Below are 25754 nucleotides of genomic sequence, written 5' to 3' on the forward strand. Positions count from 1 at the left end.
CTATGGGCACGAGGGGCGGGCTCTCCGGGAGTGCGCGCTCCGGGCTCATTGGTTTAGACTGAGGGGCGGAGCTCCGGGAGGACGCGCTCCGGAATCATTGGCTGGGAGGGCGGGGTGGGGGCTCTGGGGCGCGCGCAGAGGCGACAGTCATGGAGGGAGCCGGAGCCGGATTTCGGAAGGTGAGGGGGCAGGGGGACGGCCGGGCCGGGGTCCCGGGTCGGCGGAGGCGGGGGGCCGGGGTCGGTGGGGACCAGGGGGCCGAGGCCGGGGGCGAAGCCGCGGCCCGGAGGAGAAGCTGGCCCCGCCTCCCTGCTGCGACCCGACCCCACGCGTGAGCCAGGCGGCCCAGGCCCCGCGCTGCCGGCCGACGCCGTCCAGAATTGCTGCCCTGGTGGGGAGGGGGCGGTGGGTGCCCCCGCCCCGCACCCACGGGCCTCCTTTAAGGGAAGAGGAGGTCCTCAAACGAGGGAGTGTCGCTCCGAGCCGGGGCCGGGCAGGACCTACCCAGCACTACTTGGCGCGGGTGGCTCCGCCCGTCCCTTGGTGTCGACAGCGGCGGTCCAGTGCTCCGCGTCTCATCTACGCGGAGCTGAACCCTCTAGAGGCAGCCTCCTTTGCTCTTGTGCCGGCTGGCGTGTTTGGGGCTCACAGGGCCTTTCAGTCTTGGTAACGCACGCAGCACCTATGTCTGCCGGGCACTGCCGTGAGCACCTGGCACACGTTAACCGTGTTCACACCACCCTGTGCTGGGTACGAGCATGATCCTCGGTTTAACAATGGGGAAACTGAGGCACACAGCAGCTAAGCCACAGAGATGACTAGATCAAAACCAGGCAGTCTGACTCCAGACCTCGCCCTTGACCACTGCACCTAGCGTGTGAGCTCACATGGGCATGGGTCTGCGCCGTGCCATGTGCACACACCTTGTGCGAAGGGTCCGGTGCCCCGCACACCTGTGCAGGTTGTGAGGGCTGAGCCTTCTTTGGCTGCTCTCCCGAAGGTGAAAAGGCCCTGAGTTCCCTTGAGGTGGGGAAGGGGCCTTGGCCCCTCAGTCCACACTCCCTGCGCCCACCAGGGAGTTCTCTCGGCTTTTGACTCCTGCTCGAACCACTTCTCATCCTCAAACATGGCTTTGCCCCCACACTGAAGGACTTAATAATCTAGAGGGAAAAGTCACCAACCGCTTGGGCCATCTCTAGGGATTGTTAGAATCTGTGGGATCTCCACCATCTGCAAATGGATATGGTCCGGAAGGGCCCAGCGGAGAGGGGAGGGCCCTCTGGCAGACCTCACAGCTCCCTGGAGCTGTGCCTGGAGGCTGCATCCATGGCCCGGGGCCCTGGCCTGAAGCTGTGATCATCACCGGACAAGCATCCACAGGGCCACCAGGCCTCTTGCGAGCTATGGAACAGAGGCTGAGTGCGTCCAGACCTCTGGCCTCACCCTCTGCAGCTCCACTCTCTGTGCCGCCGGTTCTGGCCCCAGAGCAGGGGGCATTAAGCCCATGGGCGCTTCACGCGGCAGAGGGCTTCCACCTGTGGGGAGCAGGGGGCCGCCTGGCAGGGACTACTCGCTCCCCGATAACTGGGGCTGGCCCGGCACACACGTTTTTGCCCCGTGTCCATGCACCAGCTCCCGCTTCTCCAGCTGTTAAGGTGCTCTGGGCCTGCAGAGGAACCTCACCTGTCCCCAGCTCCTGTCCCAGCACAGCACCCACTCTGCGTCTGCCCCCAACCCCGCTGCTCCTGCAAGGGCTCTTCGGTCCCTGCCCTGGCTTTAAATGCCACCCACACGCAGAAAACCCAAACCAAACCCATTTGCAGTGGAGTCGATTCCAACTCATAGTGAAAAGAACACAGCAGAACCAACCCATACCGTTTCCAGGGAGCATCTGGTGGATTGGAATTGCAGACCTTTTGATTAGTAGCTACAAACTTCTCAAATAATGTTCCTCAGTGCCAGACACCTACCTGCTAGATTGCTCAGACATCTCATACCTAACACATCCCAAAGCGAACCCCATTCCCTGCCCTCCTAAAGTATATGTGCTGTCCATAGCCCTCCCACCCTATAGGGAGCCCAAGGCCTGCTAGGCTCAGGCCAAGCCCCAGGGGATCTCAGCCCACGTCCCTCATCCATCAAGTACTCCTGCCCACCCCTCCTCTGTGCCTGATGCCCTCAGCAGCCTCCTGCCTGTCCACCCACATGGCCACAAAGGGGTCCGTCCAAGTGTTAGTGGTGTTGCTTCTCCCTCTGAGCCCTGCAACAGCTTCCAGCCCAGCCCTTCGCTGCCCTTCCTGGCTGACCCCACTCCAGCCACACCAGCCACCGCACGACATGCTCTCTGCCATGAGCCTCCTGCCCACTCTGCTGGCAGCCGTGACTTGCACCCTCTGCCCAGGTGTTTCTTTGCTGGTGGTGTTGGCTCCAAGAGGCAGGTGCCCAGCTGAGTCTGGCACAAGTGGTGCTGATGGGGCTGGGGGCACCCCAGCCTGTGGGAGCCACCTGGACACCCCAGTCTGGGAGAGGCCCCTTGTCCTCTGGCTGGACAAAAGGATTGCCTCATGAGGCCTAAGGAGGTACAGGAATGTTCAGGACTCTTCTCTAGTTCCTTTTCACTCCCTGGGGTGCAAGCAGGCAGCATTGGGCCACCCCCAGTTGTCCACCATCTATCTGGGTTCTTGTTCTCTCACAGGGTACCTCCCCACAGGGGACATCAGAACCCCTTCTTCCAACGTCACTAATAGGCCCTCGTGATTGGCCCCAGACTCTCCCCAGGACAGCCCCATCCACTCAGTGCCTTGCCACCCTGGAGTCCCACTGACACAGGCACCTGAGCTAGGAATCACAACCAGTCTCTGTCCAAAACTTGACACCTGGCTGGCACTCCAGTTTGGGCACCCAGCCGCCTGAGTGCCTGCTCTCCCCTCCAGGAGCTGGTGAGCAAGCTGCTGTATCTCCACTTCAGGGACAGTAAAACCAGAGGTACTTCAGCGACGGTGGGTGGCTGGCCAGGGCACCCAATGTCCAGGGACAATAGTCCTGCCCTCAGGACAGGCCCAGTGCTTTGGCCAAGGCCGGGGGGGGGCGGGCAAGGGATGCCCCACAGGGGATGAAGCTGTCTCCTGGCCAGTGATGTGGCCTGGGTGACCCCCCTCCCCACAGTGAGCACAGACGCCCTGCAGCTTGTGGCTGAGATGCTGCGGATCTTCGTCATAGGTGAGTGGGCCACCATGGGTCCGTGTCAGACTTGGCCCAGGGTTTCTTTGGACCCATTTTCCCCAGCTCCCCACAAGTGCCTGAGTGCTGTGTTGCCCGACAAACCCCGTTTATGGGAGCCAACCTCACCATTCAAGGGGTGCCAGCTGGGCACACATGGGGTGGGTGAAGTCTCCCCACTGGGGCCCTGAGCTTCCCTGGTCTCTCACATTCCCTGTGTATGGCAGAGGCTGCCGTCCGTGGGGTCCGGCAGGCCCAGGCAGAGGACCTGCCTTGCGTGGATGTGGACCAGCTGGAGAAGGTGCTCCCTCAGCTGGTATGTGGGCACCTGATTCCCTGGACAGGCCCAGCAGGGAACAGACGCTGAGGGGCGGTGGGCCAGGTGGCAAGGCTCTGAGTGCCCCCTTTGCCTTCCAGCTGCTGGACTTCTAGAGAGCTCCCTGCCTGCCTATGCCCAGGCTCTGGCATCCCTGTTCCAGGACCAGTGTGTGCTGTCTTCTGTGGCCTTTGGTTTCAGGCAGGGGAGGACCTGAGGGGCTTAGAGCTGATCAGCCCAGCTCTACAGACACTGGTACCAGAGCCTCCCACCTGGACCACATCACACCCTGGGGACCCAGTGGGGGTCTATGCACCTACGTGTGGAACAAAGACCGGCGAAACCAACCACCAATCTGCACAGACTAACAGAGCGCTGCCTCCTTCCCGGCGCTCCTGCCACACTCTGGCATTGCCCTCTGGTATCAGAGCTGGTCTGTGACTTTCCCTCACACGGTGCTTCCCTGAGATGTAAATTGTTTTCATAAAGGAGTGTCCTAGTTCCACACATGCAGTTGCTTCAAAGCCTCCTCCAGGCCCCCAGGTCCTCCCATCTGTCTTCAGAAGAGAGTAGCAACCAGCATGCGTGTGTGCATGCCCCTCAGTGGCTGGAAACTCAAGAAGTGCCCCCTCCTATCACACAGCCACCAGGGAGCTGCCTCTGGGTGTTGCTAACAACCCAGGGGGTGTGGGGGCTGGGCAGCAGGGGGTCACACCATTCTGTTGCTGGGGAAGGACCAGGATGCCAGGAAGGCAGAAGTGACCTGTGACCAGCTGCCTGCCCCTGAAGCCTCCCAGCCCCCTCCCCATTTCTGGGCTTCAAAGCGTTGTTGGAGGCATGTGGAAGCCATTAGACCCAAGGGAGCAGCTCCTGGTGAGGAGACTCAAGTACCAGGCCTGAGTCTCTCGCACACTCCGTGGCTACTGACAACTGCCAGGAAGGCCTTTTGTTCCCCCAGACCAGGGATGAGGAGGCCTGGGCATTGTCAGCTGCCCAGTTATTTCACGGAGGGTCCCTGGACCTGACCTGAGCAGCCATCTGCAAGGTCCTTACCCCACTCCAGCCAGGCTGCAGGGGCTCTGGCCTCAGGGAGCTGCTGGGACACTCTCATCCTGGCCAGCAGCAATGGTGGGACAAGCTCTCAGTCCCCGACCCAGCACAGAAAGGATGACAGGAAGACCCCAAGAAGTACGCCAGCTTTATTCCCACTCAGGGTGGGGGTCCGGGGCCGGCGGGGCTCCTCTGGCTCCTGGCTCTCACCTCTTGCTGGCTGCAAGCACAGACAGGATGAGCGCCCTCCCTGGACTCCTGCCCTGGGCCCCTCAACCCCTCCAGATACCTGGCAGTTTCAACCACTTGGGCACCTTGCCCAGGCTTCTCCGCATGGGCTGGGCTGGCCCCGGGGTGGCCTCAGGGAGACCCAGTACCTCCTCAGCGGTTTGCTCAGACTCAATGGCCCCAGGGTCAGGGGTCGGCAGCAAAGGCAGGGGGCGTGCAGCCTTGGCCATGCACCTGGATTTAGAGGTGGAAAGCCAGGATGTGGCCACACCCAGAACCCCGCCACCCCGGGCCGGGCCTCACCTGGCCACCAGCAGGTCAGCTGAGGACGGGGAGATGGTGTGTTCCAGCAGCCTGGGCTCCAGGTAGAGGTCTGTAGAGCCAGGCCAGACTCAGGCACTGAGCTTGAGCCAGGTCCACCCTGCTCCCCAGCCATGGCTGCTGGGGCCACTGTCCCACCCTCCCACCCCAGGTCAGCTGTGCAGGGACTGAGGGTGCCCTCCCAGGGGCATGATGAGCTGGAGGCCTGACCTGTGGGCAGCACTCACCCATGGGCTCTTCTGCTCCAAAGTGGACGAGGGCCGTGGGGAAGAGGTTTGCCTGCAGGAGGGGCAGAGAGGCTCAGGTGCCGGGCCGCACACAGGGCCATGTGAGGCAGACTGAGCACACCCCTACTTCCATGAGATTTCATGGGGCTGCGCCTGGGAGGCAAGCCCTCCACCCAGAGGCGTAGTGAGGGGGCCACCTGCCCCTGGACACAAGTCCCAAGGGGTGCCAGGGCAAGGCTGGATGCCAAACCAACCCCCATGATGAGGTCCGCAGGGAGTGGGGCAGATACGGAGTGCCCCTGGGCATCTGTCACCTTTCCTATGTCTCTGTCCCCCAGCTGGCCGACCCCACTTTACCAGGGCCAGCGTCCTTCCACCAGGAGACCCTCCTGCCCTCTGGAAATGGGGATCCTGAGTGTGACTTCTGATATTTTCTAACCTGTTCTCATGAGGTAACATATCTGCCCCGCCCCCCTACTCCCCACGATGCTGGGCAAACAGGCCTGCACTGTGTGGTGGGCAACAGACAGCACCGCTGGGGGCCCTGGACAGTGGCAGGCCTGAGGTGCACATACGACTGCCCTGTGGGGACCTGCTGCAGGCCCCCAGCTCTCCTGGTCACTCAGCTCTCTTTGCAGTTGCTGCAGACCAGCAGGATGGCGGTCCCAAGGCCACAGAACCGCCTGGCCCAGACCTGATGGTGCTCTGGTGTAGGCAGCACTTCATGGACCACTGGGCTGAGAGGCCCCCAAGGGGGCAGCGGGTGTCCCCTCCCGTCAGGTTGCAGGGATGTGGTGGGCATACAGACGACCCTCACCCCAGTAGGCCCAGGGGCACAGGGGGCTGCCTCTTGGAGCCAGGTTGCTTTGGGGGGGGGTCCCAGGATAAGAGAGGCTACAGCTAAGACCCCAGGCACCTCACTACACCTGGCAGAGCCCACACTCCAATTCTCTGACAGGCCTGAAGCCAGGATCCCCTCACAGCGCCCTGGATTGGCACACTTGTGGGGGCAGAGAGAACACAGGCACCCCAGAGCCCTGGGCTGCTGCTCCGAGGCCCCAGCCACCAGGACTGGGCTGGAGGGGGGAGCCCCCCTGCCACCCCCAGCCTCCGTGCACCCAAGGGAGGAATGGAGCAAAATGGAGCCAAAGGGGACACCACCTGGGGGCGCAGCTTTCCAGCAGCTGCTCTTAAAGCGTTCTGAGGCAGCCTGGGAAGGGGAGGGGACGAGAAGATTAGCCAGAGGAGCTTCAAAGGCTGCCGAGAACAGGAAACCTCAGCCTTCCCTCAGCCGAGGGACACAAGGCAGAGGACACTTTGAGACCCAACTGAGGCTGGGATCAAAGCTTGATGGAGGGAGCAGCTGGGTGCCCTGAGCTTCAAGGGGGACGGGGGGAGCCCAGGGACCTCAGCCCGGACCCACAGGAGAGTTGGGGAGCCAGGGAGGAGGACGGGAAGGGGGAAGAGGCAGTGCCGTAGCTTCCCTGAGGGTCAGCAGGTGGGACCCTGTCCACTGACAGCACTTTGCTCAAGGGCCAGAGCTTAGCATGGGTCAGGTCTGGACTCCAGGATGCCTGGGTCCTAGCGGCATTTCCTGGAAGCCCAGGTGGGACAGCCAGGGGCACTGCAGCCCCCAGATATCCCTCCTCGAGTGCAGGCATCCCCCCAAGGATGGACCCCCTTTTCCCAACCAGGTTTCCTAGGAAGGAGAGAGTGGATCCTGCTCCCTCGCTCACACCCTCTGCATACCCAGAGCAAGGCCACAGCCCCCTCCTCCCTCAATCCAAAGGCCCCAGTGTGAGAGGCCAACCCCTAAGAGCATCCAGCCTCTGTCCAAACACAGCCTCATTCTTGCCCCCCTAGTCCACGTCAATACCCCCAAAAAGGCCACCCTGCCAGGCCGGCCTGTCCTGGGGCCTGGGCCACTCAGCACCACCCCAGGGGAAGCGAGGGCACAGGAACTGACACCATGCAACACGCTTGGAGACCCCCGTAGAAGCCCCATGGGTCCCAGGCTAGTGCCCTCTGTGGGTGACAAGGCTGCTGGGTCCCTTTGTTATCTCACCTGCAAGTATGGAGCTCTTAGCCAGCATGCACCAGGCAGGGTCTGGCGGTGGGTACCTCCCTGCCCTGCCCCTGCCTCTGCTCTGCACATGGAGAGGGGCACCCAGGCTCACCCTGAGGGTCCCCAGCCAGCCCAGTCTTACGGCCTTTCCTCCTCCCCTCAGTCCTCAGAAGCGCCTGCCCACATACGCAACTGAGAGAAGAGTGGACGGCAAACCACAAACCACCCAGAAGGTTCTCTCTGCTCATTCTGCAACCCCACAGGCCCTCTCCCTCACACCTGTGGCTGCTGCCAGCCAAGGACAAGGAAGGGAACAGGGCTTCCTCCCCGGGCCTGTACCCCCTGCCCAGCAGGACCACGCGGATGGGCTGTCCCAGTCAGACTAGCTGGGGAGGAGCAGATGGGTGTGAGAGAGAGGACCCTGGGGTGGTGGACAGGAGAAGGGGGGATGCGGATGGGGGATGGCAGATGGGGACACACGGGGGACAAGGAGAGGCTCATCCTGGCACAGCTGCACCAACGTGGGATGGGGGAGGGCTGCCCTCCTTGGGCCCAGAGAGAGGATGCCTGCCCCCTACCCCGGGGCCATGAAAGCTGGGGGCCATCAGCCCTGCCCTGAAGGAAGAAGGCCCCTTCCCCCTGGGCCTCCCAGCTCTCCTCTGGTGGCAGCCTGGTGGTGATGCTGGCCTGCGCTGAGCTGACGGACAAGAGGAGACAGCTGTGGTCGCAGGGAGCAGAGTCACCTGGAACCAGGTAGGCACAGGCCGGGCAGCTAGCGATTCAGCCAGCCCAAGGCGGGGGTCCTTGTTTACCAACTGGGAAGAGGGAAGGCGGGAGAAGCTCCTGGGGGCCTCAGGGGCTGGCTAGGGCACCCTGCTGTCACCTTCTGCACCCTCGCCCCTGGGCGCTTCTGCTCAGGCTGTCCTGGGTGAGCTCCCCGCCTGCCCTTCTACCCCCTCCTTCCCCTCCACTGCCCGCAGCCAGGCCCTGTTATTAATTAAATGATCCCAGAAGACTTTGAAGAAGAAGCCATTAGGCCAGAGAGCTGGGACAGCAGACCGTGCTCCCACAGGGCAAAGGACAGACATTCCTCCACTCTGGACGCGGCCCAGCAGGGCACACATTCTCCAAGTCGGGTGGGCAGCAGGGGCACCCGCAGCAGCAGAAGAGGCCAGTGGGTTTGGTGGGCCGGTGGGGACAGAGGGTAGGCTGGTGGCTAGGGGAGAACTGCCCTGCCCCACCCAGACCCTCCCACGGACAGCAGCCGCTCAGAGCAACCCCAAGTGTCCCCACCCCGGGGCCAGACAGGAAGGGGAGGAGGCGAAGAGCTGGTCAGAATGGACTCCAGAGGCGCCTGACCTGCTAATCTGCCCACTGAGCTCTCAAAGGTTTGTTGTCCACTGCTGGGGTGGTGCCAGGAGCTGCTTCCGCTGCCTGCCTTTGCCTAGGTTCTCCCCAGAGGGGGCAGGCCCTAGCACAGGCCTGGGGGCTGTAGGCAGCACCAGACTCTAGGCCTTCCCACTGCACTGTCCCCACCAGGCAGTGCCCCCTTGGCCCGCAGCGAGGTGCTGGTCCAGGTACCTGGAAGAGGGTCAGTGTGTTGTCGCCCAAGACGGTCTTTGGTGGGGCGATGACTGTGGAGAGAAGGTGGGTCTGTGTCAGGAAGCCCCTACCCCCCGTGCCCTTGAGACCACCAGACCCCCGCACCCCCAACTGCTGGAGTGGCTTGCAGGGATGAGGAAGCCAGAGGCAACAGGGTGGGCACAGGGTCCAGGCTGCAGGTCCGTTGTAATCACCCAGGGGGGTGGGACACTTGCTGAAGGAGGCGCTTGCCCGTCGGGGAATGACAGGAAGCCCTGGGGGAAGAGGCCAAGCTGGGCAGCAGAGGTTCCCAAGGGAGCAGGGGGTGGGAGCCTCTTGTTTCTGCCCCTCCCCCAGGCCCCGGGCACCCTCACACACTGCAGCCACCTGGGGACAGCCACCCACCCTGACCCACACTGTCTGGGAAAAGCTGCTTCAAGCCCTCAAAGTCAGGCTGTGTCTCAACCCACCACCTGCCCTGGGGCCAGGGTGGTGTGGTTGGGGCAGGGTGTGTGGGGTCATGGCAGAGGAAGCCAGGTGGGCCAGCAGGGTCAGGAGGTACTCACACAGGTAGAAATTCAGCTCAGGATTCCCCAGGTGGCTCCTCACGAAGTCCCGCAGGTCCCCCACTGGGGAGCAAGGGGAGGGGGGTCAAACGCAGGAGGCTCCTGCCCCACTCCCGGGGACACCTCCCAGGCCTGGGGTCCTCCTTTCATCTCCCACTCTCCAGATCTGGCTGTGAGCTTGGCCCACCTGCTTCTTCCTCAAGCTGCCCCAACCTGGGAGCTCACCTCACCCTACATCTGGGCACAGGAGCTTCCAGGTAGGAGAGGACAGCCCCCCGAGGCCTGGGTGCCCTCCCTGTAGCCCCCTCCCTGTCTTCAAGGGCTCTGTTCCTAGTGGCTGCAACCCCAGGCCAGAGACCCCACTATTGGGCGATGGGATGCCCTCAGCCAGCCCACGTCCAGGACAGACGTGCACATGAGCACAGGTACGAGGGCTCCCTGGGCAGGGCCGGCACATAGGAAGCATGAGTGGCCCCTTGACCCTCTGTCCATCCTATGACCTCACGCCCGGCCCCGCTACCCTTCGCCCATGACCCTCCTCTTGACCCTCCGCCCAGCCCCACCCCAAAACTGCCCAGTCTCCCCGGAGCCCAGTCAGGGGGAGCACAGGGCACCCACGGGGCAGGCCCTCACCTGTCTCGCTGGGCCGGAAGAAGCCCTGCAGGATGTGGCGGTCAGGGAACAGGACTCGAAGGGCCACCTGGGCCGGGACAGGCGGAGCGTCACCAGGGAGGGACAGTCAGTGCCAAGCCTGGGTTGGGAGGAGCGAAGCACCCACCCCCAGTGGCCAGACCCCACCCCACCCCCAGGTGGAGAGCAGGGAGGCACTAGCCACCCCTCTGGCCCTGACATCCCCATACTGGCCAGCGTCACAGGCTGGGGAGGATGAACAGTCAGGACCAGCACATGCAGATGGCTGTCTGCGTTCTTAAAAATGCACCAGCATTTGTTCTCAAACTCAGCATGCTGGACACTTACCTTGATGAAACCCACGGCTGTCAAGTCTGCCCCCGATTCACGGCTACCCCATCTTTGGGCCCCATGAGCTCCACAAACCCCAAGGGTGGCCACAGATCCAGCCCAGCCTGACCTCAGCCACCCCGGCCACCTGCTGACCTTGGGGTAGCGCTCCAACTTCTCCTTCATCTGGGCCTCGCGGTAGGACCTGGTCACTAACGGAGCTTCTTCCAGGCGCTTCCTGGTGGCACAGGGAAGGGAGCTGAGGCCCAGCGTGCTGGACTCAGGACTTCTCCCAGGCTGGCTCCCCCTGGAGGTGCTCGAGCATAGGCATGGGAACCCGGGGATGGAAGGGGACCTGGGACACCATCCCAAGAAAGCAGCCGGGTAGGGCGACCTGAGGAGCACCCACCGCTCACTCTTGAGGTGGGCAAGGCGCCGCCGCACGTCATCCAGGGTCACCTCAAAGAACTCGTCCGGCAGCTCCTCAGGCCAGGCCTGCAGCAGCTCTTCCATGTCGGGGTGGCACACCACGGGGTCTCGGTCCACAGGCTATACCAGGCAGAGCACAGCTGATGCTAGGACCTGGCCAGGGCCACCCCGTCAGCACCCACAGCCCACACCCCCACTCAGCCGCTGGCCAGGACCCCACTCCAGGAGTGGAGCACCTGACCCCTGCCTCCTTGGCCTGAGGGGCTGGGACAAAGGCCAAGTGGCCAGCCTGGCCCCAGCAGTATGGGACCCCAGAGGTCCAGACAGCTGCCTGCAATCATGGTCCCCAGAGGCAGGGGCAAACTCAGGGAACAGTGCGCCTGGTCCATCCACGTCATGGGGTTCACGGAGTGGGGGGGAGCGACTGTGCTCCCCTCTGCCCACCCTGGGATGTGGGAAGGGACAGCGTCGCTCCTAATTGGCAGCAACAGCAATGAAAATTACAAGGCAGGGCTGCTCGGGGGGTGGTTTCAGGAGGGGTCAGAGGGACTGTGTGGTGAGACGGCGCCAAGGCTGTGTCGTCCCAGGCACAGGGTGCCCTCTGCCCTGTCTCCCCTTGACAAACCAGCCTGAGTGGCCCAAGGGCAGGCAGGTGGCCCAGGGTTCCTGTCTGCTCCTGCCAGTCCCCCACACTCCCTCTCTTAGGACTGGGACCCCACCCATCCTGCCTTCTGACGCAAGGCAGGGGGGCACTCTAAAGGCTCTTTCCTGTCCGTACACACCACGCTGCTGCCTCTGCTGCATCAAAGGTCAGGCCCATCCCTGTGTGTCCTTGCAGGCCCTGCCCTCCCTCAGGCCTCACCCAGAGCTGGCAGGCTAGGAGCTGAGTGGGAGGCCAGGGCCGCCCAGCATCCAGGCACAGCACCCCCATGTACCTAGGGAGGGGTCGGTGCCCCCAACCGAGCCCTGGACACCTCACCCTTTGGACCCATGGCTGGCAGGTCCCTGAAGTTGCCACACACGGCCAAATCTTACCTCACCTGGTGCTGTCTGGAAAGGCCTAGTCCGGACAGGCAACCAGGGGCTCACAGGTGGCCGGCGAGGCCCAGGCTGCCTGGCCTGGCCTTTCAAGGCTACAAGCATCCTGGCTGCCACACGCCATCTGCACCAAAGCTTTTTATAACGTGCTGGGCGCCAGGCCACCCCCCACAGCCACAGCCCTGCATTTCAGAGGCCCAGGGCCTCACCCAGGCTGGGGGGGCAGCAGACAGGCTGAGCCAGGCCACTGTGTCCACAGCACTTGGGCCGGGGCCCTGGCACACGGGCGTGTGGGGGCCTCATGTGGCTGTACCATCCTGGCCCCAAGGGGCACTGAGTCCACACAGCCTGGGCATACCAGTGACCCCAGGACCGGCCTTGGACAGAGCACATGCCGTCCTAAAGAGCATGCAGCCGCTCTAGCCTCACCCCTCCTCCAGGCACCCCAGGCAGTGCTGACGCCCTGGCCCCACAGCCCACTCTGGCCACTTCCAGAACGGAGAGGCCAGATGGATCAGCCCTTGCTGCCCAAGGGCTACTGACTTTTGGCCAGAAAACAATCTGACAAAATCTTCCTCTGATCTGGCCCTGCCCTTAAGCTCCACCTGCTGCTTCTAGGTGCAGCAAGGACTCCAGCCCGTGCACAGGGCCTCAGAGGGCCGGAGGGTGATTTAGGATGGACACTCCTGGGGCACAATCGTGCCCACAGAGGCCAGTGCCACAAGTGCTGACAGAACTACCCACCACGTCTAAAGGGTCAGGCAACCCCATCTCATGGCTGGCTAGACATCCAGGCCCCCAGGTGGATCACATCCCAGGAGAAGGGACGGGTGTTTGTGGCAGAGCCAGTTGGAAACACCCTGCACCGCCAGGAGGAAGCGGAGCTGTCAAGCGCACTCTTAACACAGAGACACACAGAGGTGCACGAAGACTCAGACACACAGACACACAGGTGTGCAGACATGCAGGCACATGCAGACAGATGTTCACAGACGCAGGCACATGCAATGACACACAGACACGCAGACACACGGGCAGATGTGCACAAAGACACACACATGCAGACACGTGCAGACACATGCAGACACGCAGACATGCATACACGCACATGCATGAAGACAAACATGCACACAGACGTGCAGACACACAGACGCATGCACAGACGTGCACACACGCAAATGTGGAGCCAGACATACACACGGGAACACAAGCAGACACAAGGCACACACGCAGACATGCAGATACGCAGACACACAGGCACATGCACAGACACCCAAACACGCAGACAAGCAGACACACATGCAGATACACACGCAGGAACAATATGCAGACACGCAGGCACACAGACATGCACAGGAACACGTGCAGACCCACATGCACACAGGCACACATGCAGACACAAGCAGACACACACGCAGACACTATTACACACACAGACATCCGCAGACACGCACAGGCACTATTTCGTACGCAGACACACAGACATACATGGCGAGCACTATTATGCTCACAAGCAGATACACAAGCAGGCACCCAGAAATGCAGACACACAGGCACTATCACACAGACTTGCACAAACGCACGAAGACTCAGACACATGCAAACACTATTATACTCACACAGGCACGGGCAGACACACACAGAGGCACACGTAGACACACAAAGACACTATTACAGTCACGCAGGCACATGCATGCACACTTAGACTCAAACGCACACGCAAACACTATTACACTTCAGCACACACATACACGTGCACACACACACACCTCCATGAACCACCTGAGACAAAACTGCAGGTCTCACCTTCCCCTAAACCCTTGAGCAGCATCTCCTAAGAATAGGCCTCATCTTCAGTGACAACGCTGGAGTCACACAGGACTCGGCACCAGCCCGTGGCGCGCTGAGCAAACGGCCATCTTCAAAGTGTCCCTTCTGTCCCAGGTCAGCCTGGACGGCCTCTCTGGGCAGGTTCCTCCACCTGCGCCCGCACCTGGCTGCCCCATGCCACCCTTCTGGGTCCTGCTGGCTCTGACTTGGCAGACACCAGTGCTCTGAGCACTCAGGTGTGACTGCGGACTCTGCAGGCTCCCAAGGGCAGCCGGCCTCTCTCCTGCCCAGGACCCGAGAGCAGCCTCTCCCTGCTGACCAAGTCCCTCTTGTGTTAAGCCTAGTCTGGGTGGTTGTTTCCTACCAACATAGGACCATGTGAAGACACCCAGGCCACCCTCATCCTGTGCTGCCTCATGGCCTTCGAGGACCACAGATACCAGAAAGGGAGAGCAAGGTGCAGGGGGGGAAGGCCCCCTCCCAACCCTGAGCCACAGCCTGGGGTAGGGGGCGTGCAGGACAGCGGGGCAGGGCAGAGGCCAGCGTAACCCCCCGCCATGTGCAGCCAGCGAGCTGTCACACTGTCAGTGATCACGCACCCACACCAGCATGGCTGCGAGGCCCGGCCGCCCAGCCCCATCGGCTCCAGATGCCCGGGTGGATGTGTCCTGGCTGCATGGCTCACAGAGGCTCATGCCATGTGGGGCAGCTGCATTTCCTCCTCGCAAGAGGAATTTTCCAGGACACGATGACACACAGGGGAAAAATGTCAGGAACTACCCAGAAGTGACCTCAACTCCAGGCTTTCCGGGGTTTACTGTGAGGGTTTCTTGTTTTTCCCTCTCCCCCACCCCTGTCCTCTAACGGTGGTTTTGGGAGGAGGAAAATGTGTTGTTTCCCCGAGGCGCTGGGCTTCAATGAATCACCGCAGAGCCTGGGCCAAATCTCCGCGTTACTCACGCTGCCAGGGTGGGGAGGCATCAAAGCCCTGGAGGAGCAGCGGGAGAGGCTAGGGGGCCGAGGAGCAGGCTCCGGTACAGGCCAGCCTCATAAAGGCCAGGCCGTGAGGACTACAGCACTCTCAGGTCTCTGAGGCTCACCTCCTGCAGCAGGTCTAAAGTCCCCAGCCAGCCACAGGCCCCAGGGGACAGGAGGCGCCAAGTATGCCCACAGTGTCAGCTCCTGAAGCCACTCAGTCCCCATGAGCTGTGGTGCGTCCCAGAACTTAAGAGGGCAGGGTAGGTGCCCTGGGGCCAGGGGCTTGGGGTCAGGTTGGCACCAGGGCACTTCTGCCCCCCGCCCTGCACTGCGGCCTCCAGGCACGCTGCTCCCAATCACCTGTTTGGGTGGCTAGAACGTAAACTGCAAGAATCGGTGTGACCCACTTGGCCAGGCCCTGGTGCACACGGGGGCGGGGAGAGGGTAGGACAAGACTGGGGCCCACACCACATGGGGCTCTGTGCCCATCCCAGGCCGTTACGATGGATCAGTGATGAGGGGGCCACACGCAGCTGATGCCCGTGTGCTCACGGAAACCTAGCAGTGGTGAGAGCTTGCCTGAACTCTTCTCATTCCCACTGTGGATGAATGTTTAAGTTAACATGAAGCGGTAAGAGCATTTACAGAAAGGCAAGAGCCAGTGAACACACAGGCTGGCTGTGGCAAGCTTGCCGTTTGAAGCTCAGCATCTCCGACACACCGTAGCTCGGCCGCCACATTCCACGTGGACACAGTAAACTCCCTAGAGGGGACATGCAGACAAGGGCACGGAGCCTGGCCCCACAAGGCCTGCCTGCACAGTGAACTAACCCCAGGCTGCCTGGGAAGGATTCCACACCCCAAGGTCTGCGATCACACACAGTCCCAGCAGAGAGCCCCTCAGTCCAGACAAGTGGGACCTGGGCTAGATGGGCAACTGGGGCTGTGGCGACCCAGGCCCTCATGTGGCAGGAAGCCGCCTGGCATTGCTGCAGGGATGTTCCGCAGTGCAGAGACATTCTGGGGTGCTCTAGGACAACTGGGCCAGGCCCTCAGCTACCACGCTGCTGTCACGCCTGCCCCTCCAGCTGCTGCCCAGTGCCTGGGCCAGCCTAGCCGCTGCCCACCCTGGGGCCTACACTGTGGTCTGGCCAAAGGGGGCCAGCACCACGGAGGGATGTTGCGGGGGAGTCCCCAGGCCAGGTGGAGGAGGGGTGGTAGGCAGCCAGGGGTCCTCAACCATGAGGCCTAGACTCTCCAGAGATACCAGCCCCCAAGAAGATGTCACAGCCCTCCAGGCATGGGCACCACCCTCCCTCCTCCATGCCCCGTGGCATTCCCTGCCCCCCACTGCATACTCAGGCCGCCCACTCTTGGCACACACGCTGTTTCTTCCACGCCCTGATGTTTAGCCCTGGCAAGTGGAGGGCGGTGGGGCTAAGGCTGAGCCCTGCCCATGAGACTGGGGTGCACCGTGCCAAAGAAGTACCCGAGGACCCCATCTCGAGAGCAATGCAGGACACCCACCTTTGACCCATGAGCGGCTCACATGCAGTTGCCAGGCCACGGAGGAGGGCGGGGGGCAGGGAGACAGGAACTTCAAAGGACAGGCCAGGGGGTGCCACCGGCTCAGCCCCCCACCCGGCTCTGATCACAGTCAAACGACCTTCTAATAATTACCGTCCCGACATCAAAGGCAAAGCCGCCGGGCTGCAAACCATCCCGGCCTGCGAGCCTGCCTGCTCGCCCCCGCTGCCTTCCGACCTATTGAAGTCCAAACCACACACAGGACGTTAATAGGGAACCTGGAAACTTGTCCTGATTACTAAAGTGTACCTTTGAAGTTCCCCCAAAATGCTTTGTTTTGTTTCCTCCCCTGAAAGGGACACAAAGCAGATGGCGTGTGGCCGGCCGCCCTCCGGGTGTGGCTGGTAGTGATGGGTGCAGTGGCAGCAGGCACACTCCGTAATCAATCAGCCGCACGGCCTGATCAAAGGCATGGGCAGAAGCACACACTGCCGGTGGCATAGCGGGGCGGGGGGCCCTCCCTGCCCTGGCCGCTCCCGCCCTCAAGGCCTGGGACAGCAGCCACCCGCTGGGTGAGGGTAAGCCCCTGGGAGCTACCAGCAAATCCCCAGCTACAGTGGGGAGCTGGTCCTGGCCAGGTCGGGCGGTGGGTTTTGGGCCGGCCTAGAGGGTAGAGCCAGAGGAGGAACAGCCCTCCCCTGAGGGGCAGACACAGGGGCCCTGGAAGAGGAGCCAGGAGTTGGGGCCAGGCCCGGTGTACACTGCGATGCCAGAGCGGCCGTGGCCTCTGTGGCAAGGGAAAGGACTGACTGGGACGAGACGGGACAGGGTGGGGCAGGGCCGGGTGGGGCAGGCCTCTCAGCTGCAGGCTCCACCGCCAACGGAGGTGCGGGCATCTTCAAGGGCCAGGCCAGGGCTTCGAGCAGACCAGGGCTGGGTGTCAATGCCAAGGCCTCTGCCAGCTCAGTGGTGACCACCCAATACCTCGAAGCCTGAAAGGGGACCAGACAGGCAGAGCGCAGAGACAAGAAAAAACTGAGAGTTTTTAAAACCCAGAACCCAGCAAAATACGAGTCAGGAAATAATCTGACTCGGAGAAGGACAGTGATACGGGGGCTGGACGCCCGCTTGGCAGAGTGTTCGTCCCTACCCTCAGGCTAGCGCGTCTTCACCTCTTTTCCACACTGCACACCCCAAAAACCCAAGCCAGACCCGTCCACAGGCAGACACAGGGGAAGAAGCAGGGAGAGCAAAGCCCAGATCCCTAAGGCCTGAGGACACACTCAGCTTGAGGACCGGCCTGGGGATGGGAACATTGCCCCTGGGATGCTGGGACCCAAGACTGCCCAAAATCCAGCTGGCTAGAGGGGGGACAGCAGGTGGGCAAGAGGAGCGGCTGGCAAAAGGGCCAGTGGGGGGATGGTCAGGAGGGGGCTCCAAGTGAACTCAGGCAGCTGCCCACCTGGAACCGCACCCTGTGCAGCAGCAGCTTGACCCAGCCCAGCCCAGTGCAGAGAGAACCTGGAGCCTTGCAGTGAGGATTTCAGTGCTGCCCTTGCAGCCCAGGTCCTCCTCGGCTCCCATGGACCCTGCACGTCCCTCACAGACATGGCTGGAGCGGCCAGTGTGCGCTGGGCATAGGCCAGGCTGGGGGTCCCAGCAGAGGGCAAAGTAGACCCACAAAGAGCCCAGAGCACCACCCCTAGCAGTGCCACGGCCACCGACACAGTAAATACTGTGGGCAGCCACAAGGACACACATCCATCCGTCCAGCCCCTCAGTGGGCAGGGGCTCCATGGAGGACCCTCCCATGGAGGCACCACAAAGCTGGTGCTGCCACAAAGGGTAAAGCCAGCACCAGGCCCGTACTGACGCATACTCGAGAAAGCGGGCTGTCTGCACCCTGGAAACATCACCTACATGGCCGTGGGTGAGGTTCGGGAGCCACCAAACGAAGCTCGTAAGGTTTATTAGAGAAGTCACAAATGCTTGCGGATCTGCAGGCTGTGCAGGACCCACCCTAACACACCTTCACATCTCTTCACAGGTCATCACATGTCTTCACGCCGGGCTCTCTCAAGGGCACTGCAGGGTGGATGTAGGCGAGGGTCTGAGCCAGTGCTGATGGCTCCACAGGGGCAGAAAACCACAGAGCAGAAAGGGCTGGGACCCCACGAGTGTCCCCAGAGGAGAAGACGTAGCACCTGCAGCGCCACACGGCCCAGGTAATACAGGGCACACCACGACAGCATGCGTGTGCCTCCTTGGCTGGTCCGCACATACTCCCACCACGAGCCAGGCATAGATACAAGGTCTGGAGCAGCAGTGACAATAGCCTCCCGGAACAATCCTCTTTCTTCTACAGAAAAGGCGGCAGGCACCCAGATCACATATGATGCCAGCCAGTCCTGAGTCCACAAGTGGGTGAAAGTGACACGCAGTCGTTTTACTTTTGGAACACAGACGCAAACACCTGAGATAAGGCTCACCGGGACTAACAACAACAAAAACAGAAGTGCGCCACAGTCAAGCAGGACTGACCCCTGGAACACAGACGGCTGATGGTGAAGCCCAGGACAAAACCTGCCACACTCATGACTGGAGCCACAACTGTCTCAACCGACACGGAAAAGGCACCTCATGAAGCTCGAACCTACTTACGCTAAAATTCTCAAAAAGGACTAGAAAACAGCTTTCTTAACTCGATAAAAGCTTTTCACAGCAAACTGGTTCAGCATGTAGAGAAAAATAAACTGATCCCTATCTCACTTCATCTACCAAGGTGACCCCCAGGAGGAATGTGGACCGTTGAAAAAAAGACTGAATCCCAGAGCTAACAGAAGAAAATGCCAGGAAATATCTTTGTGACCTTGGGGTAACAAGGACTTTTTAAGACTCCAAAGCACGAACTAGAGGAACAAAATCATGATGGGTCTGACCATCCAGCATCAAGGACCTCTGCTTGGTGGGGACGCGTTGCCAACATCACAACGGTTTACACCGAGGAGCCCGTAACTGCTGGAATACATGAGGTGCTCTCACAAGTTAACAAAAAGCAGACTGGGCAAAGCAAACGTGAGCCGGTAACCTGGAGACAACTCAGCCAAGTGGCTGACAGATCTACTAAGAGGTGCTCTATCTCATTAGTAACCCGAGAAACACAAACGTAATTTGTAATCAGTACAAAAGGCAATCACACACACCTACGCTGGCACGAGTTAGAAGTCGGAGAGTGAGCACAGGCAAAGGTACCGCCAGGCTGCGGGGGAAGGGGTGAGCACAGGGGAAGAATCACACACCCAGTGGTCTAACAAAGCTCCCCCACACACACCACAGCCCAGAGCGGGGGACACCCTGGAACACTCCGGATGGCGCTGTGTGGGATAGCAGGAGCCCCAGCAGCCAAGGGCCCCTCACTGGCGGAAGGAGGAGCACAGTGGAGGCTCCCACTCAAGAGAAAACGTGACGAGCCAGGGGAACAGACAGGTAAAGAATGGGTCTTACAAACATGGTGATGAGCAGGGAAAAAAGTGGGGAGGGGTGCTACGTACAATATCACTTACGGAAATACAAAAACCCATAGAAAAAACCCACAGCCACAGGGTGCTCTCAACCCAGAACTCACCTGAGCCTCTGACCACCTCTGCTGCTCTGGGCATCACTTCCCTCAGACCTGCCCCCTCCCTGGAGTCTGACCTCATGGGGGTCAGCACAGGAGCCACACTGGCTGCTGAGAGACATGTGGATGGCAGTACCAGCCAGCCGCACAGTGAGGGCCCACCAGCAACCTCCCAACAGTGGCTCAGGGCACTTCCTGAGGCCTCCACTAGAGGCTCCGCACTATGGGAAGCAGCAGCTCTTGAGAGAGGATTTCCTTCACAACAGAGTAATATCTCAAGTTGGTACTGAGTGTAAGTACAGATGGGTCAAAGTGACGCTGAGCCAAAGGGCAGCACCATGGAGAGCCGGAGCAGTGCCAGATCGCACTGCTGCGGGACAGACCAGGCCGCAGCCTTCACTGGTATCCATGACTTGGGGCAGAAGGCTCGCTTCAACCATCTCTTTCTTCAGGCACCAGACCCAGGGTGCCAGGCTGCTGCACCAGCGGTTACCGTGAATGTGTGCTCCCCGTGGATACCCTCCCTGCTGCGCACCAGAAGCAGAGCCCTGTTTGGCTGGATCAGGAAGGAAGACCTGCAGCCCTCTACGGCACCAAGCCCAAGGAGGGCGAGGGGTCAGGGATGTTCAGGGACATTCTGGAAAAGTCCGTAAAGACGACTTTATTCATGACAGAGAGATGAGGCCCTGGGGGCATTTCTGAAGGGGCTGTCACATGAGGTAGCCGTGGGAGCGTGGCATGTGGCCGAGCCCCGTGGAGATGCCTTGCTGGCAAGGCCGCCCAGCCCACACCACAGCTTCCCCAGGGGCCCACGGAAACTTTGCTGTGTGACTCACTGAAGCCCAACTGGAAAAGCCCCAGAGACACCCCAGGCATCGCCCTGCAGGAAAAGGCAGCCTACAAGGCCCCGGCCACATCTCCCCTCCAGAGCTCCTCACGACTGCGGCTACCAGGTCCACAGAGGACAGGAGACAGCCCTCAGGAGCTGGAGGCCACAGAGAGCCAGCTAAGAGTGCAAATCAGACAGCAGGGGAGACGTGGCGGGGGGGGTGCCAGTGGAGGGGGGCCACCAGAAGAGGGGGGATGTGGGGGAGGGGGGACGCCAAGGGAGGCGGGATGCTGGGGGGGATACCCCGGAAGGGGAGATGCTGGGGGAGGGAGGTGCCAGGGGAGGGGGGAGTGTGGGGGGGCAGGGAGACACGAGGGGCAGGGGGTCACCAGGTGAGAAGGGATGCAGGGGTCAGCAGGGGAGAGGGGATGCAGGGGAAGGGTACAGAGGGGGAAGGGGTCATGGGCGGAAGTAGCACTTGTGTGACCCCGAGAGCCACAAAGCCATAGAGAGGCCTCCTGCATTTGCTGCCTGTGGTAGGCACCAGGGGGGAGCTCGCCCTCTGTGCCATCCCCAGGCTGTTGGCGACACCCCCCACCCATCAGTATGTGATCAGAAAAGTAGAATGGTGGGGTGGGCCTGACCACGGGCAGGAGAGCACGCAGCAGCAGAGCCTGGATGGGGCGGGGGCCCACACTACGGAAGGCATGGGGCTGGCGTCAGAGCTCCGTGCCACCCAGCCACAAGCGGAGCCGTGTGCAGCACACCTCACCCCAGGGGAATCGACTAATGGGGACGCAGCAAGCCTGCACTGTTATTCCAGGGCCTGGACACAGGGCCCCATGGACCGGCCGCTGGCCTGTCACCCGGCCCAGTGACAGCTGCACTCTCCTCCCAGCCAGCTCACCACAGCCAGAGAACTTCCCCAGAGCAAGGCCCCACAGAGGAGCCAATGTCTCACCCACTTAGCATCTGAGAGCTCATGAAAGGTCTCCCAACAATGAGCATATTTACCTCCTGCCTCCTGCTCCATCAGGGTGACGTTAAAATCACCCCACAGCCCCCACACCTCTTGGGCAGTAGGGGCTGGCTCGAGGTCACACACTCAGCGGGGGACAAGCAACACCTGAAGCAGCCACAGCAAGACCACCAGACCAAGCAAAAGGATGGAGAGGCAGCTGCCCCAGTCACCACCAGGAACAAAAAGGGCTCAAAACCCACATGCTAACTGGGGGGGAGGGGAGGTTAGTACAGGAACAGCAACATCTTGACTGATGCTGGTTACCTGGGTCTGTGTGTTTGTGAGAACCCATCAAACCACACATTTTAAACGGGCACCTTGCTATAGCTAATTTGAACAAAAAAGACATCACCCTAACAGTAAAAAGCATCCAGGGCCTGTCCCAGCACCGGGCTGACCAGGCCTGAGGTCACTTGTAGCTGCCACAAAGGCTGCTGCCCATGGTTAGGAGAGAGCCTTCCTAGAACCATCCAGGGGATCCCAGCCCCTCAAGGCCCCAACATCCCCTTACCGGCTCGGGCTCCTGCGGGGACTCCAGGCCAGGCTTCGACTTCTTTGGTTCAGAAGGGCCTCCGGGGCTAGAAACGGACTTGGCTGATTTGGTGGATGGTGACATCAGGGAGTGTGCAGACCCAGAAGGGCCACCCAGACGCTGGCCCTCGCCAGAGAAGGGAACAAAAGGGGTTGGCAAGGGCACTTTCGTGTCCGGCTCTGCCGGACTGTCTGCTGGCTTTGGGCCCTGGCCATCCGTGTGGCCAATCCTGGACGGGCCTGCATCCTCTGGGCGGCTCAGGTCACCTCCGCTGAGCCCCCCAATGTCCAGGGGAAGCACAGGGTGGCCGGCAGCCTGGTCAGCGGAGGTGGACGGTACTGGGCTTCCTGGAGTTTTGCTCCTGGCGCCTGCGGACTCTGGTCTGCTGGCTGAGCTACTTGGCTTCACAACAAACCTGTGGGAGGAGGCCCAGAAAGCAAAGGCGCTGGGTGTGTAGGCCTCATCCCAGTGTGGAGCCCCACCACACCTACCAGTGACAACCAAACCAACGGCCTCTTAGACGGCCTGCACAGCCATTGCCTCCCCACCAACTTCATCTATGCCAGGAGAGAGAAGGACCCCAAAGGGGAATCTGAGGGCTGCACAGCTGCACCCCAGCCCTGTGCGGCCCACGGGTACCTGCCCGCATCACACCAGCTCCCTCGAGCCCGCCACGCCCACCCCCACAAATCCCACATGAGGCCACCTACAGGAGGGCCCAGAGGGCATCAGCCTTTGATGAACGGGCTGGTGTGGGGGCTGCTGTGAGAAGTGAGTCTTTTTTTACTCTGAACCCTTTTCCCTTTTCTTTGAGACACATTTTTTACAAAAAAAAACTTTCAGGATCAGTTCCAGGGCCCGGAAGCTGCACTTCCTTCTCCTGACCTGATGATGGCACTGCCTCCAGTGAGGCCCAAGGACTGCAATGTCGTCCTCTGCAAGGCGGCCGGGCCAGTCACCTGTGGGGGGTCAAGACAGGACAGGTGGGCCCCGGGGCAAGTGAGCTCGGGACAGGTGGGGCCCAGGACAGGTGACCCTGGGATAGATGGACCTCACACTAGGACCCTAGGACTCATGGGAGCCCCAAGCCAGTCAGCCTGAGGGACTAGCCCCGGGAAAACCACATAACCTGCAAGCGCTTTTCAGCTTTTCCTTGTTAAACGCCCTCCCAACTGTCAGACCTGGAGTTCGAGCCTGTGAGGACCTCGAGGATGGGGTGCCCCCTCCTCCCACCTGGAGCCCTTGGTGGCCCCCAGTGCACACAGATAACCCTGACCCGGCAAGGCCTGTGCCCACTCTCTTCAACTCCCAAGGACCCCCCAGGCCAGCCCACCTTACTCCAAGCCCAGCACACAGTGGGGCACCCTCCTCCCCACCAGGCACCGCAGGTTGCACAGCACCCCTTTCCCAAGGCCTCAGGTCATAATGTTCACCTGCCTTACAGGGCCCCTCCCCATGGTTTACGTGTCCCACTAGGCCCTTGTCACCCCCATCTCCTAGGGAGCATCCTCAGGACCCCACTCTGCCCCCTCTGGTTGGTTCTAATCAGCTCATTCCAGCCCTCTGAGGACAGGGGATGGGGACACAGAAGGGCTGCCCTTGAGGAGGGGACGTGCCTCTGCGGGCTGGCTGGGCAGCACAGTAGGCTTCCCTGGGTCCTCCATAGGAAAGGGTAACTGGGCGTCCCCATTTACCCCAAGGCCGAGAGCCCAACAGCCATGCCTACTCCCAACTCAGCAGCCCCCGCCTTCACAGTTCCAGAGGACACGCAGGTCTGTCTGGGGCCCTGGTTGGGGATGTCAAGCTGTGGGCAAACGGGATGGTCCCGTCCATACCAGGGTCCACTGGATCCCCTAGTGATGGCGGCCACCCTGGTTGGAGAGGGGTACCCTGCCAGGGACAAAACAAAAGGCCACTGTGAGGCCGGGGCACCGGGCGAGGGCTGGGTGCGGACGGCAGGGCCTTGGTGCCAGGGCTGTGCCCGCCCCACACCACTCTCAGTTTTGAAAAAGATCAAAACACAGAGCAAAGCAAATATTTGTTAAAATGAAACCACTTTTGTGACTCTCGGGCTTTGAGAGGAGCTGAGAAAACAAACAGGGCGTTGAGGGAGGTTGGGGTGCGGCGCTCCAGTGAGGCGGCTTGGGCGTTTTTTTCCATGAAACACACCGTGCTTTCAGGAGCCAAGCCCCCAGCCACCGCTGCAAGGCAGGTCTGGGGAGAGTAGGTTTTCCAGGGTGGAAGGAGGTGGGTAGGGGGCCGGGCAGGCGCTCACCTACCTCATCCCTCATGTACACGCAGACAGGGGTCACCTCGCCCAGCTGCTCCAAGCACTCCCTGGAAGGAGAGACAAGGAACATCACACTGGCCGCTGGTTCCATGCAGGAAACTGTAGCCCCTGCCACCCTGCCCCCTGGGAGAGCCCACCCAGGGCCACCCCTGTGACCCCACAACCACTGCAGGGGCAGGAACCAATGGACCCAGGGGTCCCCGCCTGAGTCTAGCACCACTAGGGGGAGAGGTGAGGCCCTCAGAGCGGCCATGAAGGGGCAGAGCCAGGACGCAGCCCCAGAACAGACAGCCACAGTGGCTCTGGCCACCACAGGAGCTGCTGTCGGGGGCTGAGCTCAGCAAGGTAACAGTCCCGGACCTGCCACAAGAGCTTTCACCTATGACCTGCCCAAGGAGGGTGCTGTCCCAAAGCTCCTGGGTCCACCCTGGGGGATGCAGCAAGTTCAGGGGCTCCAAGCCCAACCCCGATCACCCCCCTGCCCTGAAGTCACGGGGGCCCCAGGACAGGACATAGCAGGAACAGCCCTGTTTGTAAAGCAGTCACCAGCATTGTGTCCACACTGGCTCAGCCGCTGTGTCTCTGGGCCATCCCATGCCCCCTCATCAATCAGACCCTGAAGAGCAAGAGCGGGTCCCAGGAGGCACTGGTAAGGGAGGGCCCGAACCTGGCCCAGCTGGGAGTCACAAGCACGCAACGGGAAGCTCACGGCAGGTGCTCACTGGGTGGGAGCGGCTGCCATGGGATGAGTGTTCCCTGAGCTTCAGGCTCAGACAGGCACTGGCCACAGCCCTGATCCGAGCTCACACCCTGGTGAAAGCAGCAAGAGTCCTTCCAGAACTAAATGCCACAGCCAAAGGCAGACCCCATAGAAATGAGCAACACAAAGGCAAAGCTGCAGGGCAAGGGCGCCAGAAGCATCAGGACAACCAGCAATGGCTCCAGGCCAGTGAACTGTGACTTGAGACAGAATCAACATGAGCTCAGGAAGCGCCCATTAGCCAAAGATGGACACACACAACGCGGACCATCCACACAGTTGAACACAGTTGTTGTTACTATTAGGTGCCATCGAGTCGGCTTCAACTGACAGCGAGCCCACATACAATAGAACAAAACACTGCCCAG

The 25754-nt window shown here is 61.3% G+C and overlaps 2 protein-coding genes across 12 annotated transcripts in view; one reads left to right on the forward strand and one right to left on the reverse strand.

Annotated features, from left to right (window-relative positions):
- The first annotated feature begins 120 nt into the window (after nucleotides 1-120).
- Nucleotides 121-4044, forward strand: CENPX (centromere protein X). 3 transcript variants are annotated; one of them, XM_064270508.1, is made up of 5 exons: nucleotides 121-179; nucleotides 2934-2985; nucleotides 3166-3219; nucleotides 3447-3535; nucleotides 3637-4044. In XM_064270508.1, exons 1-5 carry the CDS (start codon nucleotides 150-152, stop codon nucleotides 3649-3651), a joined length of 240 nt encoding a protein of 79 aa, XP_064126578.1. In that variant the 5' UTR covers nucleotides 121-149; the 3' UTR covers nucleotides 3652-4044. The 3 variants fall into 3 exon arrangements, with proteins under 3 accessions (XP_064126578.1, XP_064126577.1, XP_064126576.1); XM_064270507.1 differs by having other exon boundaries at nucleotides 3447-4044; XM_064270506.1 differs by lacking the exon at nucleotides 3637-4044 and having other exon boundaries at nucleotides 3166-3509.
- The window catches only part of ASPSCR1 (ASPSCR1 tether for SLC2A4, UBX domain containing), a 33992-nt gene continuing 12272 nt past the window's right edge, over nucleotides 4035-25754 (reverse strand). The window contains exons 5-16 of one of the 9 annotated variants that reach the window (XM_064270490.1): nucleotides 24616-24673; nucleotides 23222-23295; nucleotides 22316-22751; nucleotides 10943-11082; nucleotides 10690-10771; nucleotides 10207-10273; nucleotides 9574-9636; nucleotides 9008-9060; nucleotides 5362-5413; nucleotides 5117-5186; nucleotides 4963-5047; nucleotides 4035-4805 (exon numbers count right to left, since the gene is read on the reverse strand). In XM_064270490.1, the coding sequence (XP_064126560.1) occupies nucleotides 4677-4805; nucleotides 4963-5047; nucleotides 5117-5186; nucleotides 5362-5413; nucleotides 9008-9060; nucleotides 9574-9636; nucleotides 10207-10273; nucleotides 10690-10771; nucleotides 10943-11082; nucleotides 22316-22751; nucleotides 23222-23295; nucleotides 24616-24673 (1309 nt within the window). In that variant the 3' untranslated portion in view covers nucleotides 4035-4676. Of the gene's footprint in view, nucleotides 5048-5116; nucleotides 5187-5361; nucleotides 5414-9007; nucleotides 9061-9573; nucleotides 9637-10206; nucleotides 10274-10689; nucleotides 10772-10942; nucleotides 11083-22315; nucleotides 22752-23221; nucleotides 23296-24615; nucleotides 24674-25754 lie in introns of all 9 variants that reach the window. The other 8 variants (XM_064270495.1, XM_064270493.1, XM_064270492.1 and 5 more) reach the window with 8 other exon arrangements.

Source organism: Loxodonta africana, chromosome 18, assembly GCF_030014295.1.
Source record: "Loxodonta africana isolate mLoxAfr1 chromosome 18, mLoxAfr1.hap2, whole genome shotgun sequence".
Lineage (NCBI taxonomy): Eukaryota > Metazoa > Chordata > Mammalia > Proboscidea > Elephantidae > Loxodonta > Loxodonta africana.

Excerpts from the sequence above, each read along its gene's own strand:
- CENPX (XM_064270506.1), top strand. The coding sequence starts at position 150 with ATGGAGGGAGCCGGAGCCGGATTTCGGAAG. Across the intron at positions 180-2,933 it reads CCGGAGCCGGATTTCGGAAG|GAGCTGGTGAGCAAGCTGCT; the intron begins GTGAGGGGGCAG and ends TCTCCCCTCCAG. Across the intron at positions 2,986-3,165 it reads CAGGGACAGTAAAACCAGAG|TGAGCACAGACGCCCTGCAG; the intron begins GTACTTCAGCGA and ends CCCTCCCCACAG.